Source organism: Crinia signifera, chromosome 1, assembly GCF_055691185.1.
Source record: "Crinia signifera chromosome 1, ASM5569118v1, whole genome shotgun sequence".
Classification (NCBI taxonomy): Eukaryota; Metazoa; Chordata; class Amphibia; order Anura; family Myobatrachidae; genus Crinia; species Crinia signifera.
Genome location: NC_139217.1, coordinates 477,367,392 through 477,387,679, shown reverse-complemented (window position 1 = coordinate 477,387,679; position 20,288 = coordinate 477,367,392). Strand labels below are relative to the sequence as shown.

Below are 20,288 nucleotides of genomic sequence, written 5' to 3'. Positions count from 1 at the left end.
CGTGTGATGAGGTATATACGGTCTGACAGGACAGATACAGCGTGTGATGAGGGTATATACGGTCTGACAGGACAGATACAGCGTGTGATGAGGTATATACGGTCTGACAGGACAGATACAGCGTGTGATGAGGTATATACGGTCTGACAGGACAGATACAGCGTGTGTTAAGGTATATACGGTCTGACAGGACAGATACAGCGTGTAGTCAGGTATATACGGTCTGACAGGACAGATACAGCGTGTGATGAGGTATATACGGTCTGACAGGACAGATACAGCGTGTGATGAGGGTATATACGGTCTGACAGGACAGATACAGCGTGTGATGAGGTATATACGGTCTGACAGGACAGATACAGCGTGTGATGAGGTATATACGGTCTGACAGGACAGATACAGCGTGTGATGAGGTATATACGGTCTGACAGGACAGATACAGCATGTGATGAGGTATATACGGTCTGATAGGACAGATACAGCGTGTGATGAGGGTATATACGGTCTGACAGGACAGATGCAGCGTGTGATGAGGTATATACGGTCTGACAGGACAGATAAAGCGTGTGATGAGGGTATATACGGTCTGACAGGACAGATACAGCGTGTGATGAGGTATATACGGTCTGACAGGACAGATACAGCGTGTGATGAGGTATATACGGTCTGACAGGACAGATACAGCGTGTGTTAAGGTATATACGGTCTGACAGGACAGATACAGCGTGTAATCAGGTATATACGGTCTGACAGGACAGATACAGCGTGTGATGAGGGTATATACGGTCTGACAGGACAGATACAGCGTGTGATGAGGTATATACGGTCTGACAGGACAGATGCAGCGTGTGATGAGGTATATACGGTCTGACAGGACAGATACTGCGTGTGATGAGGTATATACGGTCTGACAGGACAGATACAGCGTGTGATGAGGTATATACGGTCTGACAGGACAGATACAGCGTGTGATGAGGGTATATACGGTCTGACAGGACAGATGCAGCGTGTGATGCGGTATATACGGTCTGACAGGACAGATACAGCGTGTGATGAGGTATATACGGTCTGACAGGACAGATACAGTGTGTGATGAGGTATATACGGTCTGACAGGACAGATACAGCGTGTGATGAGGGTATATACGGTCTAACAGGACAGATACAGCGTGTGATGAGGTATATACGGTCTGACAGGACAGATACAGCATGTGATGAGGTATATACGGTCTGACAGGACAGATACAGCGTGTAATCAGGTATATACGGTCTGACAGGACAGATACAGCGTGTGATGAGGTATATACGGTCTGACAGGACAGATACAGCGTGTGATGAGGTATATACGGTCTGACAGGACAGATACAGCGTGTGATGAGGTATATACGGTCTGACAGGACAGATACAGCGTGTGATGAGGGTATATACGGTCTGACAGGACAGATACAGCGTGTGATGAGGTATATACGGTCTGACAGGACAGATACAGCGTGTGATGAGGGTATATACGGTCTGACAGGACAGATACAGCGTGTGATGAGGGTATATACGGTCTGACAGGACAGATACAGCGTGTGATGAGGTATATACGGTCTGACAGGACAGATACAGCGTGTGATGAGGTATATACGGTCTGACAGGACAGATACAGCGTGTGATGAGGTATATACGGTCTGACAGGACAGATGCAGCGTGTGATTAGGTATTTACGGTCTGACAGGACAGATGCAGCGTGTGATGAGGTATATACGGTCTGACAGGACAGACGCAGCGTGTGATGAGGTATATACGGTCTGACAGGACAGACGCAGCGTGTGATGAGGTATATACGGTCTGACAGGACAGATACAGCGTGTGATGAGGTATATACGGTCTGACAGGACAGATGCAGCGTGTGATGAGGTATATACGGTCTGACAGGACAGATGCAGCGTGTGATGAGGTATATACGGTCTGACAGGACAGACGCAGCGTGTGATGAGGTATATACGGTCTGACAGGACAGACGCAGCGTGTGATGAGGTATATACGGTCTGACAGGACAGACGCAGCGTGTGATGAGGTATATACGGTCTGACAGGACAGATAAAGCGTGTGATGAGGTATATACGGTCTGACAGGACAGATACAGCGTGTGATGAGGTATATACGGTCTGACAGGACAGATACTGCGTGTGATGAGGTATATACGGTCTGACAGGACAGATACAGCGTGTGATGAGGTATATACGGTCTGACAGGACAGATACAGCGTGTGTTGAGGTATATATGGTCTGACAGGACAGATGCAGCATGTGATGAGGTATATACGGTCTGACAGGACAGATACAGCGTGTGATGAGGTATATACGGTCTGACAGGATAGATACAACAGCGTGTGATGAGGGTATATACGGTCTGACAGGACAGATACAGCGTGTGATGAGGTATATACAGTCTGACAGGACAGATACAGTGTGTGATGAGGTATATACGGTCTGACAGGACAGATACAGCGTGTGATGAGGTATATACGGTCTGACAGGACAGATGCAGCGTGTGATGAGGTATATACGGTCTGACAGGACAGATACAGCGTGTGATGAGGGTATATAGGGTTTGACAGGACAGATACAGCGTGTGATGAGGGTATATAGGGTTTGACAGGACAGATACAGCATGTGATGAGGTATATACGGTCTGACAGGACAGATACAGCGTGTGATGAGGTATATACGGTCTGACAGGACAGATACAGCGTGTGATGAGGTATATACGGTCTGACAGGACAGATACAGCGTGTGATGAGGGTATATACGGTCTGACAGGACAGATACAGCGTGTGATGAGGTATATACGGTCTGACAGGACAGATACAGCGTGTGATGAGGGTATATACGGTCTGACAGGACAGATACAGCGTGTGATGAGGTATATACGGTCTGACAGGACAGATACAGCGTGTGATGAGGTATATACGGTCTGACAGGACAGATACAGCTTGTGATGAGGTACATACCCTCCAACATGACCCATCCCATTAGGTACAAAATGCTCTGTTCCTGGACTTCCCTGCCAGTGACAGTTACAGATGTGAGTCTACAGCAAAGTCCAATATTCAAAGAGAGGGGTCACATCAACTCTCAGTGATGTTTGGGATGGCAGCTGGTGTGGCTCCCCTTTTTGAATATTGGACTGTGCTGCAGGCTCACATCTGTAACTGCCACTGGCAGGGAAGTCCAGGAACAGAGCATTTTGTACCTAATGGAATGGGTCATGTTGGAGGGTATGGAGGTATATACGGTCTGACAGGACAGATACAGCGTGTGATGAGGTATATACGGTCTGACAGGACAGATACAGCGTGTGATGAGGTATATACGGTCTGACAGGACAGATACAGCATGTGATGAGGTATATACGGTCTGATAGGACAGATACAGCGTGTGATGAGGGTATGTTAAAACGAGGGCTGAATAAGCCCAAGTGCAGTTAAGAGACTGTGAATTGGGCTGTGTAAATAAAGTTGAGTGAGAGAGACAGGGCATAGAAGGAGGGGTTAATCCCGGGCGGGAAGCCCCCACCAATGGGGGGCGAAGGGGGTTGCACCCCAGGTCAGGGGTATATAGGTTAGGGTAGCAAGGGTATGCGCCCTCTTTGATTCTTTGATCTGCAGGGATCAGCGTCACAGAGAAAGATAAGTAAAGCTTAGCAGCGTCTTACCTCAGGTGGAATATGTCTAACAGACCCAGAAGGAATGCCCCACCGCCGCGCTGGCTGGCGGACGCCGCGCGCCCGCTCAGCCATGTCCCTGGGCGTGGGGATGTTAGTGGCCGCTCGGTGGTGCTGGTAGCCGGAGGCGGTGGTTCGCGGCCTGTGTCACCCGCCGCTCACGGTAGTGGCGGGTCGGGCGCAAGGACTCCCCCTCCTGCTCCCTCCGCAGGTGACTTTCAGCCTCAGGGACCTGGGGGCGTAATGGCGGCGGGTGGCGGGGATGCCGGCTCGTCCGGGATGGCGGCCGCGGCCTGTAGAGAAGGAGAGCCGGGAGGCGCGTCAGCTGTCTCCTCGCGCTCACCTGGCTCTCTCATGCGCGCCGGAGACGGCGGCAGTCAGGCGGCTTCCCCCTCGCGTCAATCAGCAGGGAGGGAGGGGAGTGTCAGTGGGGACGGAGACCGCGCAGCTCCCTGCGCGGTCTCGGTGCCTCAGTCGGGAGACAGGGGGGCGGCAGCTCCCCCTGCTGACTCCCCTGGGAATAACAGCAGCATAAGGGCAGAAGCTCCATCTGCTGGCCAGGCAGCAGAGGTGCAGGCACAAGAGTCTGAACAGGCAGGAAGGGAGGCCAGGGATGCAGGCTCACAGGGTGCCAGCAACCAAGCTGGCTTCGTGGAAGTGGGGGAGGGTCGCCCGGGCAGGGGGCCTAGCCCCATGATGGTCATCACAGGTGGCCCTACACCGGGGCAATACAATGAACCAAGGCCCAGGCTATGGCGTATGCAAGCCCCATTGGCGGGAGGGCATTACGGGCAGGGTGCAACACACCCCCCGGCCGGGGAGCTGTTTTATGAGGACCAGGGTCGGGGAACAGGCTTCCAGCCTCCCCAGGGAATTTTGGCACCAGGTTTAGGGGGTTATGGGACCCAAAATCAACACATCTATGCGTCAGGCCCACAATTTAACAGGGCCCAGGGAGGTCCAACCCATTTCTTACCTCAGCAATTCATGGGGCAGCAGGGGCAGGGGCAATGGCCCATGCAGTACCAAACATTTGGGAGTTACGGCGGGCCTCAGTTCCCCTACTGGGGTTCTGGGCCCGGCCACTCTTTCAATGTAGGCATGCCAGCATACAACCCTTACATCCAACAAGGGGGATATGGGTTCCCGGGATATCAAATGCAGCCGTACGGGGGCTGGGCGCCGCCGCCAAGGGGCCATTTCGCGAGGAACCCTGACAGTCACCTTAGGCAAGGGGAGGTTGTGGCAGATATGCATAGGTCTAGCGCTCGCGGGCCGGCATTGCAGGTAGACTTAGGGGCAACGGAAGTGGTCGATCTGGCTTCGGCTTTACCCAGTCGCACAGTTATTGACGCCCCTTCTATTTCAGCCTCTGAAACACGTCCAACTTCACCGGTGCCGTCCTTGGGGTCGAGGTCTCGTGAGAGGTCAGCACGCACAGCAACTCCGCGGTCGACTCTAGGGGAGAAAGCATCAGCTGTCCAGACATCCAAGAAAGCGGGAGAATCCTCGGCCGCAAAAGAAGCACCTGCGAGCGAATCAGTGGTTGAAGTTGACGAGAACACGTCGCAAGAGGGAGATGGTGAAGAGGAAGGGTCGTCTTCGGGTGAGTCAGGGTCTTCAGCATCTTCAGGGGGTAGTGATGACTCAGGCGCTACTAAACGCCCGCGCAAGCTAGCAAAGCTAGTCGCGAAACAAGTGGCAAAGGAGGTGCAGGGAAAAAAGCGTAAGAGGAAAAGTAGCACACCAGCAGCGCCAGCGGATACTGGGGCATCGCACTGCTCTAATACGGCGGTAGCTCGAGGGCTCAGGAAGGGAGTTAGGGAAAAAATCCGCAAAGGGAAATTTATCGATTTCTTTACTATAACAACAGAAATGAAGAAGGAATTCGATAAAGCAAAGAAGGCCACGCCCAACGGCGAAGCTGCCTTTAAGGGCTTCCATAACTGGTTAAGGGGATTTCTGGCCTTCTCATCGTGTTACTTAACGCTCAGACCCACTGAATACTTGAATGTGATTAGATACTTGCATCTCATAAATGAGACTTTTATGAGTTATAAGGGCCCGGCGTGGAGGGAATATGATGAGAAGTTCAGGCTATGTCACGAGGGCACCCCCATCATGCCCATGGGCTCAAAGCATGTTGAGATCTGGTGGGAGGTTATAGGGAAAAGCCAGCCCATGACAGAACCCGCCGGGAAGAAGTCCTTTCAAGGGGGAAAAGCATCGGGGAAATCCGGGGGGAAAGGGCGTTGTTTCGCTTACAACGACGGTAAATGTGACAGAGGGGCCAAGTGCCGTTTTAAGCACGAATGTAAGATCTGTGGAGCAGGCCACCCTGCTAAATCCTGCAAAGGGGGTAGTAAGTCGGGGGACACCGGAGAGGGAGCGGCTAGCTCTAAATAAGGCAGAATCCCCTATAATCATAAAACAGTTGACCCTTTATTTAAAAGAGTACCCCAATAAGCTCGATGCAGAGTTTTTGTTGGAGGGTTTTGTTCATGGTTTTTCTTTACCCATCCCAAAAAGTTTTTACACATCCACAAATAAGAATTTAAAGTCAGCCAGGGAATTGCCGGAGGTGGTTAGGGACAAGGTGATAAATGAGGTCAAGCTGGGCAGGATGGAGGGACCATTTGAGGTACTCCCTATACCTGACCTGTGCATATCACCGCTGGGTGTGGTGCCCAAAAAGACCCCAGGCAAATTTCGCCTGATACAGCACCTGTCCCACCCACCCGGCAATTCCGTCAACGATGCCATTCCAGAGGAATTGGCAAGCGTTCGCTACCAGTTATTCGATGAAGTTCTTAGTTTGGTTAAAAGTTTTGGCCCAGGGGCCCTTATGGCCAAGTTGGACATAGAATCTGCTTTTAGGCTGCTTCCACTACACCCAGAATCGTTCAGATTTATGGGTTTTAAGATGCAAGGGGCCTATTACATAGATAAATGTCTCCCCATGGGCTGCTCGATATCTTGCTCATATTTTGAAAAATTTAGTACTTTTCTTCAATGGTGCATCCAGAGGGAGGCTGGCTCCAGAGGGGTGGCCCACTATCTGGATGATTTCCTCATAGCAGGACCAGCAGGTCGAGCAGAATGTGGGGAGACATTACAAGTAGCGTTAAGAGTTTTCAGTTCTTTAGGAGTTCCCATAGCCCACGACAAAACAGAGGGACCGGTAACGGTCCTGGCGTACCTTGGTATTGAAATAGATACCGGGGAAGGTTGCTGTAGGCTGCCAGCGGACAAGGTCCACAAGCTGCGGGAGCTGATAGTCGATTGCGGGGCTAGAAAGAGGGTCCAGCTACGAACTGTCCAGTCCCTACTGGGTTCTTTAAATTTTGCCTGTAGGGTGATACCCATGGGCAGGGTTTTCTGCAGGAAATTGGAAAGGGCCACGGCGGGGGTCAGGGACCCACACCACACAGTCCGCTTGGGAAAGGAAATCAAGGATGATCTGAGGACATGGTCCGAATTCTTGGTTGACTTTAACAGGCGCATAATGTGGCAGTCTGAGGCGGCTTCAAACTGGGACGTGCAGCTCTTTACGGACGCTGCGGGATCATCTGGTTTTGGTGCCTTCTTTCAGGGGGAGTGGTGCTGCGAGAAGTGGCCTCAATCCTGGATTGACAGAGGGTTTACAGTAAACATGTTATTACTGGAACTCTTCCCCATTATAGTCGCAGTGGAGCTATGGGCTGGCCAGCTAGCAAACAGAAACATAGTCTTCTGGTGCGATAATTTAGGGGTTGTTCACGCAGTAAACAATCAAAGGGCCACATCGCCGGAAGCATTGAGATTGCTGAGGCACCTTGTCCTTGTTTGTTTAAAGAACAATATCAATTTCAGGGCTGAGCACGTACCAGGGGTGGACAATGAAGTGGCAGACGCTTTATCAAGATTTCAGTTCACCAGATTCCGCGCCCTAGCTCCAACAGCAGCCGAGGCCGGCCTAAGTTGTCCAAATTCTGTCTGGCAGGTGATAGAGCCGGCATGACAGAATTGGCATTTCGGTCATTGGCGCCAGCGACTCGTAGGGCATACGAAAAAGCCTGGGAGGATTGGTGTAGATACCAGCAGCTGCCGGAGGCCAGGGGTAAGTCTGTTGACGACTGCCTCCTGGCTTTCGTTTGGGGCAACTACAATAGTGGCAGGTCCAAGTCGGCTATGGCGGCGACATTGGCGGGAATAGCTTTTCATTGCCGGTTATTCAACATGCCAGACCCAACGAAGTCTTTTATTCTAAGTAAAGCGATGAAGGGTTGGTCTAGGGTACAGCCAGTTCAACCAGATAATAGACGCCCATTGGACGAGGTGAAGTTGGTAGAGCTATTACAGGGCTTGGCATCGGTGGCAGAAAATGCCTCGGAGTTGGCACTTTTTAGAGTGGCTTACGCCTGGGCTTTCCATGGCGCATTTAGGGTTAGTGAGCTAACTGCGCGCAATAAGAAAGTACACTCAGGCATACTTTGGGAGGATGTGGTGGTTGGCAAGGAACAGGTGCTATGCAAGCTGAAGAGGTCTAAGACAGACCAGCAAGGCAGGGGCACCTGGATCACGCTAAGACCACACCTAGTGAAAAGTATTTGCCCAGTTACTCTAGCTGGGGAGTATGTGGCATTGAGACAGGGTGCAGCCGCACAATTCTTAGCGCACGCAGACGGATCGCCGCTAACGAAGTTTCAATTCGCTGCAGTAATGAAAAAGGGCCTAGCGGCGATAGGGCTAAGACCTGAGGATTTCGGAACGCATTCGTTCAGGATTGACGCAGCCACGTCAGCAGCAGTGGCGGGTTTGCCACAGAGCGCAATCAAGGCCGTGGGCAGGTGGAAATCCAATAGCTTTAAGAAATACGTTAGAGTTGAAATGCTTTAGTTATAAAATATAAGTGTAAGTTGATTGTAAGTTAAGTATAGCAGTATAAGTTAATTACAAGTTAAGTATAGCATGCGCCTGTTGCGCGGGTCCAAAAACGTCTCGTTTACAAACGGTTGGGGAACGGCTAGCGTTCCGCAATCGTCGGTGTGGAGTGAATTTTTTATTTTTCCTCTAAGAGGTGCTTAATTCAATCTGGCCCCAAACTAAGAAGCCCTCTAGAGGTTTTTGAGTTTTTCACCTCCACTTGGACCTCAGTCTAAACCCGTTAATTGTTACTATAGAGCATAAGTATGGATACTAATCATTAGGTTCTGCTTTCTTTTCAGCCCTTCCCCTTCCCCTTGGCCCCACGGGGGTGATTTGGTTTGTAGGTCACTCATACTTTTTCTGGGCAGAAAGAAATAGCCTAGCCAGAACATCGCCAGTGTTAGCAAAGGCAAAATCAGTGAGATGGTTAGGTGTTAGAGGCATGTTGTGGAAGGACTTGTTGGGGTTTTTGGAAAAGAAGAGTAGCGGTTTTGTCAAGCCCGATACACTAGTTATACATCTGGGAGGCAACGACCTGGCTAAAACTACAGGCATTGCTCTAAGGATAAAAATGGAGAAAGATCTGATGTTTTTGTTGCGTAAGTGGAGTGGCTTGAAGCTGGTATGGTCAGACATTGTACCACGTTTTTCATGGAGAGGCGCCAAAAACCCTGTGGCAATTGAGAAGGCTAGGAAAAAGCTGAATCACGCTTTGACTAGGTTTGTCTTAAGGCAAGGGGGAATGGCAGTTAGGCACCCGAACATTGTGAAGGAGAAACCAGGCATGTACAGGCCAGATGGAGTGCACCTCTCAGAGGAGGGCATGGCGATTTTTCTGGGTGATATTTTTAAACAGTTAATTTAGTGGGTGTCATTACTGTAGGGTATGGCGGGGCATTGGTACTAGGTGCACAGGGCAGTAGAGAAGTACCATTGCTGTGGCGGGACAGCACCCTCGACCAGGATTCTAGAAGGGCGTCAGGTGGTCCCTGCGTGGTATTACCCCTCTCCTTGCCAGGAGGGCGGACGGGCCTCGACTCAGCGCGGTGGGGCGACGAACATTTAGGCGGATATGTTCGCGTCAGGCCTTAGAGGCGGGGGGATGTCCACGCAGGGCGGGCTGTGCCTTTGGTAAGGGGTGTGTAGGAATTTGGGAACGACCTGGTCGTTGCCCGGGGCAACACCCCTGAACGGTCTCTGGTCTCAGGTGCCTGGTCTTTGCCATCCCCTTTATCGGGGGTCATACCAGTTCTTAAATAAATAAGTATGACAGTTTAATCTAAGCTATTGGTGTCGCGTCTTTATTTTAGATAAGTGTCTACGTGTGAAGTTATTTCTAGGCCGTTAAGTAGTTATAAGAGTACAAGCAACATATTCACTAGGCTACTTAGTTAAAACGAGGGCTGAATAAGCCCAAGTGCAGTTAAGAGACTGTGAATTGGGCTGTGTAAATAAAGTTGAGTGAGAGAGACAGGGCATAGAAGGAGGGGTTAATCCCGGGCGGGAAGCCCCCACCAATGGGGGGCGAAGGGGGTTGCACCCCAGGTCAGGGGTATATAGGTTAGGGTAGCAAGGGTATGCGCCCTCTTTGATTCTTTGATCCCCACCCTCCCTTCCCTTTCTTCTAAAGGCTTTGCCTCACAAAAATTTGATTCAATTGGCTAATTAATTTTAAAATTGGCGGGACAGCACCCTCGACCAGGATTCTAGAAGGGCGTCAGGTGGTCCCTGCGTGGTATTACCCCTCTCCTTGCCAGGAGGGCGGACGGGCCTCGACTCAGCGCGGTGGGGCGACGAACATTTAGGCGGATATGTTCGCGTCAGGCCTTAGAGGCGGGGGGATGTCCACGCAGGGCGGGCTGTGCCTTTGGTAAGGGGTGTGTAGGAATTTGGGAACGACCTGGTCGTTGCCCGGGGCAACACCCCTGAACGGTCTCTGGTCTCAGGTGCCTGGTCTTTGCCATCCCCTTTATCGGGGGTCATACCAGTTCTTAAATAAATAAGTATGACAGTTTAATCTAAGCTATTGGTGTCGCGTCTTTATTTTAGATAAGTGTCTACGTGTGAAGTTATTTCTAGGCCGTTAAGTAGTTATAAGAGTACAAGCAACATATTCACTAGGCTACTTAATACGGTCTGACAGGACAGATGCAGCGTGTGATGAGGTATATACGGTCTGACAGGACAGATAAAGCGTGTGATGAGGGTATATACGGTCTGACAGGACAGATACAGCGTGTGATGAGGTATATACGGTCTGACAGGACAGATACAGCGTGTGATGAGGTATATACGGTCTGACAGGACAGATACAGCGTGTGTTAAGGTATATACGGTCTGACAGGACAGATACAGCGTGTAATCAGGTATATACGGTCTGACAGGACAGATACAGCGTGTGATGAGGGTATATACGGTCTGACAGGACAGATACAGCGTGTGGTGAGGTATATACGGTCTGACAGGACAGATGCAGCGTGTGATGAGGTATATACGGTCTGACAGGACATATACTGCGTGTGATTAGGTATATACGGTCTGACAGGACAGATACAGCGTGTGATGAGGGTATATACGGTCTGACAGGACAGATGCAGCGTGTGATGCGGTATATACGGTCTGACAGGACAGATACAGCGTGTGATGAGGTATATACGGTCTGACAGGACAGATACAGCGTGTGATGAGGTATATACGGTCTGACAGGACAGATACAGCGTGTGATGAGGGTATATACGGTCTAACAGGACAGATACAGCGTGTGATGAGGTATATACGGTCTGACAGGACAGATACAGCATGTGATGAGGTATATACGGTCTGACAGGACAGATACAGCGTGTAATCAGGTATATACGGTCTGACAGGACAGATACAGCGTGTGATGAGGTATATACGGTCTGACAGGACAGATACAGCGTGTGATGAGGTATATACGGTCTGACAGGACAGATACAGCGTGTGATGAGGTATATACGGTCTGACAGGACAGATACAGCGTGTGATGAGGTACTGTATATACGGTCTGACAGGACAGACACAGCGTGTGATGAGGTATATACGGTCTGACAGGACAGATACAGCGTGTGATGAGGGTATATACGGTCTGACAGGACAGATACAGCGTGTGATGAGGGTATATACGATCTGACAGGACATATACAGCGTGTGATGAGGTATATACGGTCTGACAGGACAGATACAGCGTGTGATGAGGTATATACGGTCTGACAGGACAGATACAGCGTGTGATGAGGTATATACGGTCTGACAGGACAGATACAGCGTGTGATGAGTTATATACGGTCTGACAGGACAGATACAGCGTGTGATGAGGTATATACGGTCTGACAGGACAGATACAGCGTGTGATGAGGTATATACGGTCTGACAGGACAGATACAGCGTGTAATGAGGTATATACGGTCTGACAGGACAGATACAGCATGTGATGAGGTATATACGTTCTGACAGGACAGATACAGCGTGTGATGAGGGTATATACGGTCTGACAGGACAGATGCAGCGTGTGATGAGGGTATATACGGTCTGACAGGACAGATGCAGCGTGTGATGAGGTATATACAGTCTGACAGGACAGATACAGCGTGTGATGAGGTATATACGGTCTGACAGGACAGATACAGCGTGTGATGAGGTATATACGGTCTGACAGGACAGATACAGCGTGTGATGAGGTATATACAGTCTGACAGGACAGATACAGCGTGTGATGAGGTATATACGGTCTGACAGGACAGATACAGCGTGTGATGAGGTATATACGGTCTGACAGGACAGATACAGCGTGTGATGAGGTATATACAGTCTGACAGGACAGATACAGCGTGTGATGAGGGTATATACGGTCTGACAGGACAGATGCAGCGTGTGATGAGGTATATACGGTCTGACAGGACAGATGCAGCGTGTGATGAGGTATATACGGTCTGACAGGACAGATACAGCGTGTGATGAGGTATATACGGTCTGACAGGACAGATACAGCGTGTGATGAGGTATATACGGTCTGACAGGACAGATACAGCGTGTGATGAGGTATATACGGTCTGACAGGACAGATACGGCGTGTAATGAGGTATATACGGTCTGACAGGACAGATACGGCGTGTGATGAGGTATATACGGTCTGACAGGACAGATACAGCGTGTGATGAGGGTATATACGGTCTGACAGGACAGATATAGCGTGTGATGAGGGTATATACGGTCTGACAGGACATATACAGCGTGTGATGAGGTATATACGGTCTGACAGGACATATACAGCGTGTGATGAGGTATATACGGTCTGACAGGACAGATACAGCGTGTGATGAGGTATATACTGTCTGACAGGACAGATACAGCGTTTGATGAGGGTATATACGGTCTGACAGGACAGATACAGCGTGTGATGAGGGTATATACGGTCTGACAGGACATATACAGCGTGTGATGAGGTATATACGGTCTGACAGGACAGATACAGCGTGTGATGAGGTATATACGGTCTGACAGGACAGATACAGCTTGTGATGAGGTATATACAGTCTGACAGGACAGATACAGCGTGTGATGAGGGTATATACGGTCTGACAGGACAGATACAGCGTGTGATGAGGGTATATAAGGTCTGACAGGACATATACAGCGTGTGATGAGGTATATACGGTCTGACAGGACAGATACAGCATGTGATGAGCTATATACGGTCTGACAGGACAGATACAGCGTGGGATGAGGTATATACGGTCTGACAGGACAGATACAGCGTGTGATGAGGTATATACGGTCTGACAGGACAGATACAGCGTGTGATGAGGTATATACGGTCTGACAGGACAGATGCAGCGTGTGATGAGGGTATATACGGTCTGACAAGACAGATACAGCGTGTGATGAGGGTATATACGGTCTGACAGGACAGATACAGCGTGTGATGAGGGTATATACGGTCTGACAGGACAGATGCAGCGTGTGATGAGGGTATATACGGTCTGACAGGACAGATACTGCGTGTGATGAGGTATATACGGTCTGACAGGACAGATACAGCGTGTGATGAGGTATATACGGTCTGACAGGACAGATACAGCGCGTGATGAGGTATATATGGTCTGACAGGACATATACAGCGCGTGATGAGGTATATACGGTCTGACAGGACAGATACAGCGTGTAATGAGGTATATACGGTCTGACAGGACAGATACAGCGTGTGATGAGGTATATACGGTCTGACAGGACAGATACAGCGTGTGATGAGGTATATACAGTCTGACAGGACAGATACAGCGTGTGATGAGGTATATACGGTCTGACAGGACAGATACAGCGTGTGATGAGGTATATATGGTCTGACAGGACATATACAGCGTGTGATGAGGTATATACGGTCTGACAGGACATATACAGCGTGTAATGAGGTATATACGGTCTGACAGGACAGATACAGCGTGTGATGAGGTATATACGGTCTGACAGGACAGATACAGCGTGTGATGAGGTATATACAGTCTGACAGGACAGATACAGCGTGTGATGAGGTATATACGGTCTGACAGGACAGATGCAGCGTGTGATGCGGTATATACGGTCTGACAGGACAGATGCAGCGTGTGATGAGGGTATATACGGTCTGACAGGACAGATGCAGCGTGTGATGAGGGTATATACGGTCTGACAGGACAGATACAGCTTGTGATGAGGTATATACGGTCTGACAGGACAGATACAGCGTGTGATGAGGTATATACGGTCTGACAGGACAGATACAGCGTGTGATGAGGGTATATACGGTCTGACAGGACAGATGCAGCGTGTGATGAGGGTATATACGGTCTGACAGATACACCGTGTGATGAGGTATATACGGTCTGACAGGACAGATACAGCGTGTGATGAGGTATATACGGTCTGACAGGACAGATACAGCGTGTGATGAGGTATATACGGTCTGACAGGACAGATACAGCGTGTGATGAGGGTATATACGGTCTGACAGGACAGATACAGCGTGTAATGAGGTATATACGGTCTGACAGGACAGATACAGCGTGTGATGAGGGTATATACGGTCTGACAGGACAGATACAGCGTGTGATGAGGGTATATATGGTCTGATGATGTAATTACAGACTATACCTTCCTGCATCTTTGCAGATGATTCCTTCTTTCCAGGTTTTTTGCTAATGGCTGCATATGTGACTGTGATGTCATTGCCCTGCAGAGAGACTGGGATAAGAGAGCAGAGGTTAGTGACAGCATTTGGGAAACACTGCTGTACCAGAACCCTGATGGAGGGTGGGGGATAATAGTAGTGGGCCCCGCTGTTTAGAGGGGCCCCAGGTATCAGGAGCAGAAAATACAGTGCTACAATAACTGTTCACATTTTTTAACTCCATCCACCCATTAATTAGCTAAAGAAAAAATGAACATGTCACAGTCTGGGCCGATGTGGGGGGATGCGGTCATTTGGTCTACTGCATTATGGTCGACAGTCATTAGGTCGAATCCATTAGGTCGACATGCTAAAAGGTCGACATGACTCTAGGTCGACATGGGAAAAGGTCGACATGATTCTAGTTCGAAAGGTCATTAGTTCGACAGGTCATTAGTTCGACAAGGTCATTAGTTCGACATTGTCTATGTCGACATTCACAAGGTCGACATGGAGTTTTTCACTGTTTTTTGAGCCAACATGTGCCGACAGGCGGTATTTCATGCCCTACCATCCACTAGGGCGTGGTGGGAGAATAAAATAGTGTGCCGAGCGTAGCGAGGCACCGCGCCCGACGCATTGCGAGCGCAGCGAGCGATGCGAGGGGATGCAGTGCACTTTAAACTGTGTCCATGTCGACTGTGTTGACATTCAGGTAAAAAAACAGTGAAAAACCCCATGTCGACCTTGTGAATGTCGACATAGACAATGTCGAACTAATGACCTTGTCGAACTAATGACCTGTCGAACTAATGACCTTTCGACCTAGAATCATGTCGACCTTTTCCCATGTCGACCTAGAGTCATGTCGACCTTTTAGCATGTCGACCTAATGGATTCGACCTTATGACTTTCGACCATAATGCAATAGACCAAATGATCCCAACCCGATGTGGGGCCTGGATGCTGGGGTTCACTCATATGTGCAGAGCCATGGTGCAATGATCACCATCTCCTCATTACATAGTGATACGACAGCTTTGTACCGGCAGACAGAGCAGAGGCACCACGGCAGCCGGTGGTTCCCAAACTTTTTGTAATCTTGACACCATAAAGTATCAGAATTATTTTCTTTGCCCCCTAGGCCAAAAGTTTCTTATTGAGTAGTTTAGAAAAAAATATTCAATTAAGTAAATTATAGTATGTCATCCTTACTGGCACTTACATACTGGGCGATGCCAATATCAGCAGGAGTAGGAGGAGCTGTGCCATCCCTTTCAGTGGGAGAAGCTTTACCATCCCCAGGAGGAGGAGGTGCTGTGTCATGCCCAACAGGAGGAGGAAGAGGAGCTGTGTCATCCACAGCAGAAAGAGAAGGAGTGGTGTCAACCCCAACAGGAGGAGGTAGAGGAGCTGTGTCATCCCCAACAGGATGAGGAAGACGAGTTGTGTCATCCACAGCAGAAAGAGAAGGAGCTGTGTCATGCCCAACAGGAGGAGGAAGAGGAGCTGTGTCATCCCAACAGGAGGAGGAAGAGGAGCTGTGTCATCCCAACAGGAGGAGGAAGAGGAGCTGTGTCATCCACAGCAGAAAAAGAAGGAGCTGTGTCATCCCCAGCAGGAGGTAGAGGAGCTGTGTCATCCACAGCAGAAAGAGAAGGAGCTGTGTCATCCCCAGCAGGAGGAGGTAGAGGAGCTGTGTCATCCACAACAGAAAGAGAAGGAGCTGTGTCATCCACAGCAGAAAGAGAAGGAGCTGTGTCATCCCCAGCAGGAGGAGGAGAAGCTGAGCCACCCTCAGCAGGTGGAGGAGGAGCTGTGTCATCCACAGCAGAAAGAGAAGGAGCTGTGTCATCCCCAGCAGGAGGAGGAGAAGCTGAGCCACCCTCAGCAGGTGGAGGAGGAGCTGTGTCATCCACAGCAGAAAGAGAAGGAGCTGTGTCATCCCCAGCAGGAGGAGGAAGTGGAGCTGTGTCATCCAAACAGGAGGAGGAGATAGAGGAGCTGTGTCATCCCCAGCAGGAGGAGGAAGAGGAGCTGTGTCATCCACAGCAGAAATAGAAGGAGCTGTGTCATCCCCAGCAAGAGGAGGACAGGCTGTGTCATCCATCGCAGAAAGAGAAGGAGCTGTGTCATCCCCAGCAGGAGGAGGAGAAGATGAGCCATCCTCAGCAGGTGGAGGAGGAGCTGTTCTGTCCTCAGCAGGTGGAAGAGAAGCTGTGCTGTCCTCAGCAGGTGGAAGAGAAGCTGTGCTGTCCTCAGCAGGTGGAAGAGAAGCTGTGCTGTCCTCAGCAGGTGGAAGAGAAGCTGTGCTGTCCTCAGCAGGAGCAGCCACAGGTACAAAACACTTTCCCTGAAGCTTCTCAGTCACTTTCTCTGGTCCTGGGTTGTTGTCTATCACTCGCCTTTCTGTATCCCCCTCTCTCTGGCCTACGTTTCTCTATCATTTTATACCCCTGGTCTCTACCCACCATCTCTCTACCCCTGGTCTCTCCCACCCTCTCTCTCTCTCCCCACTCCCTCTCCCTTCCCCTGGTCTCCTACCGCCCTCTTTCTCTGCCCCTGCCCTCCCACCCACTCTCTCTACCCCTGGTTTCCCCACACTCTCTCCCTCTAGTCTCCCCCCTGCCCTCTCTCTCTGCCCATGATGGTTGGTCTGGAAGCGATTGCCAGCACAGAGAGTATTACTTCCCCCTCTCCAGTGGCCGAGGTGGTAACACATCTGGTCAGCATTGCTTTATAAGAGGCGATGCAGGAAGAGCAATCACCTAAGGAAATATCTAGGGGAGCCGACCGCTGTGTTGGGCCCAGGTCATGGGGAGGGGTGTGGCCAATGCAGGGAGGTGTGGCCAATGCAGGGAGGTGTGGCCAGCCCCCTCCTGAGTAGTAGTTATAACTTATATCTTCATTAGATATCGATTGTGAATTGACTCCTCGCTCATTTCATCAACAGGTAATTACACTGCAGAATATCACAGCTGCTTGTAACTGTAAAAAGCTGTTATTGTGGTTTTTCCTGGGCTTTGTATATTGGGATAGTGTTACATATGTTAGGTCTGATGAGCACCTTTTGCTGGTGGGGGGAGGTGTATTGGGAGGGGCAGTTAATTCAGGATGGACACATGTAGGCTGATATGTTCAGTATAGTTTGGGACATGAATCCTTCAGGACGTTAGGGGTCTAGTTATAAACTATCAAACCATCGTTACTTCTGAAGGACGGCATTATAACCACACAACTCAGGAACATCATGTGGCCTCAACTCACCTTTGCCATGAGAACACCAGACCAGACCCACCACCCCTACGGCTGAGAACACCAGGCCTACCCCTCATGATGAGCATGGAGCTGTGGGGGGGGGGGGGGGGGGGGAAGCATCAGGGCCCCCATAATTGAATGTGCCCCCACTTTCTCATAACCAACTGTACTGCTCTCATGAGACCAGGGCATTGATGACACTATGAAAATGATTTCTAAATATTTCCCTGTCATCAGGTGTGTTCATGTCTTCCCTCCCCCCCCCCCCCTGCAGCACACATCTACCCCACCATGTGCTATTCCTGTAATGTGTACCTCCGCAGATTGCACCCCCTGCCAGTGCTGACCTATGCAGGGCACCAAGCTGGTTACCTCAGATGGTATCTCTGCGGGCAGGGTGTGGGTCACGTGGATGTCTCTGTGCAGGGTTTATCATACTACCACACAAGTATTTGCTTTCTAGTATCTGCATTGGGTCCTTGTATGGCTCACCTCCTACAGTGTAACCTCCGTAGTGCGCCCACCATGGCTGCCTCATCTGGTGCACTTGTGGATGGGATGAAAAATACATGGACCTAAGTATACACTGAAATCACCCATTTTGTGTAATTTCTTTTAGGAGTGATCTATTCCACCCATACAGAGCGCCTAAAATGGCTGCCGTACCTGGTACCGTGTCAGGGTGGAGTACACAACCCATGGAAGTTATTATCCAAAATGCTGCACCAACCCTGCATTATGCTTACTGTGTGCTCAAGGGTATCTTTTGTCTGTGACTTGTCTGTTACTGTACCACCAATATCCTCTGTATTATGTGCATTGTCTGTTACTGTACTACCAGCATCCTCTGTATTATGTGCATTGTCTGTTACTGTACTACCGACATCCTCTGTATTATGTGCACTGTCTGTGACTGTACTACCTACATCCTCTGTATTATGTGCATTGTCTGTGACTGTACTACCTACATCCTCTGTATTATGTGCATTGTCTGTTACTGTACTACCAGCATCCTCTGTATTATGTGCATTGTCTGTTACTGTACTACCGACATCCTCTGTATTATGTGCATTGTCTGTTACTGTACTACCGACATCCTCTGTATTATGTGCATTGTCTGTTACTGTACTACCGACATCTTCTGTATTATGTGCATTGTCCGTTACTGTACTACCGACATCCTCTGTATTATGTGCATTGTCCGTTACTGTACTACCTGCATCCTCTGTATTATGTGCATTGTCTGTTACTGTACTACCGGCATCCTCTGTATTATGTGCATTGTCTGTTACTGTACTACCGACATCCTCTGTATTATGTGCATTGTCTGTTACTGTACTACCGACATCCTCTGTATTATGTGCATTGTCTGTTACTGTACTACCGACATCCTCTGTATTATGTGCATTGTCTGTTACTGTACTACCAGCATCCTCTGTATTATGTGCATTGTCCGTTACTGTACCACCGACATCCTCTGTATTATGTGCATTGTCTGTTACTGTACTATCCGACATCCTCTTTATTATGTGCATTGTCTGTTACTGTACTACCTACATCCTCTGTATTATGTGCATTGTCTGTTACTGTACTACGACATCCTCTGTATTATGTGCATTGTCTGTTACTGTACTACCAGCATCCTCTGTATTATGTGCATTGTCTGTTACTGTACTACCGACATCCTCTGTATTATGTGCATTGTCCGTTACTGTACCACCGACATCCTCTGTATTATGTGCATTGTCTGTTACTGTACTACCGACATCCTCTGTATTATGTGCCTTGTCTGTCACTGTACTACCGACATCCTCTGTATTATGTGCATTGTCTGTTACTGTACTACCGACATCCTCTGTATTATGTGCATTGTCTGTTACTGTACTACCGACATCCTCTGTATTATGTGCATTGTCTGTTACTGTACTACCGACATCCTCTGTATTATGTGCATTGTCTGTTACTGTACTACCGACATCCTCTGTATTATGTGCATTGTCTGTTACTGTACTACCGACATCCTCTGTATTATGTGCATTGTCTGTTACTGTACTACCGACATCCTCTGTATTATGTGCATTGTCTGTTACTGTACTACCTACATCCTCTGTATTATGTGCATTGTCTGTGACTGTACTACCGACATCCTCTGTATTATGTGCAATGTCTGTTACTGTACTACCGACATCCTCTGTATTATGTGCATTGTCTGTTACTGTACTACCTGCATCCTCTGTATTATGTGCCTT

General features: G+C 49.4%; 1 protein-coding gene across 1 annotated transcript in view; it reads right to left on the bottom strand.

Annotated features, from left to right (window-relative positions):
• The window catches only part of LOC146019912 (early activation antigen CD69-like), a 115,746-nt gene that overhangs the window by 84,759 nt on the left and 10,699 nt on the right, over nt 1–20,288 (bottom strand). The window contains exon 3 of the mRNA XM_083152568.1: nt 14,766–14,855. Coding sequence (XP_083008694.1) covers nt 14,766–14,855 — 90 coding nt within the window. The remainder of the gene's footprint in view (nt 1–14,765; nt 14,856–20,288) is intronic.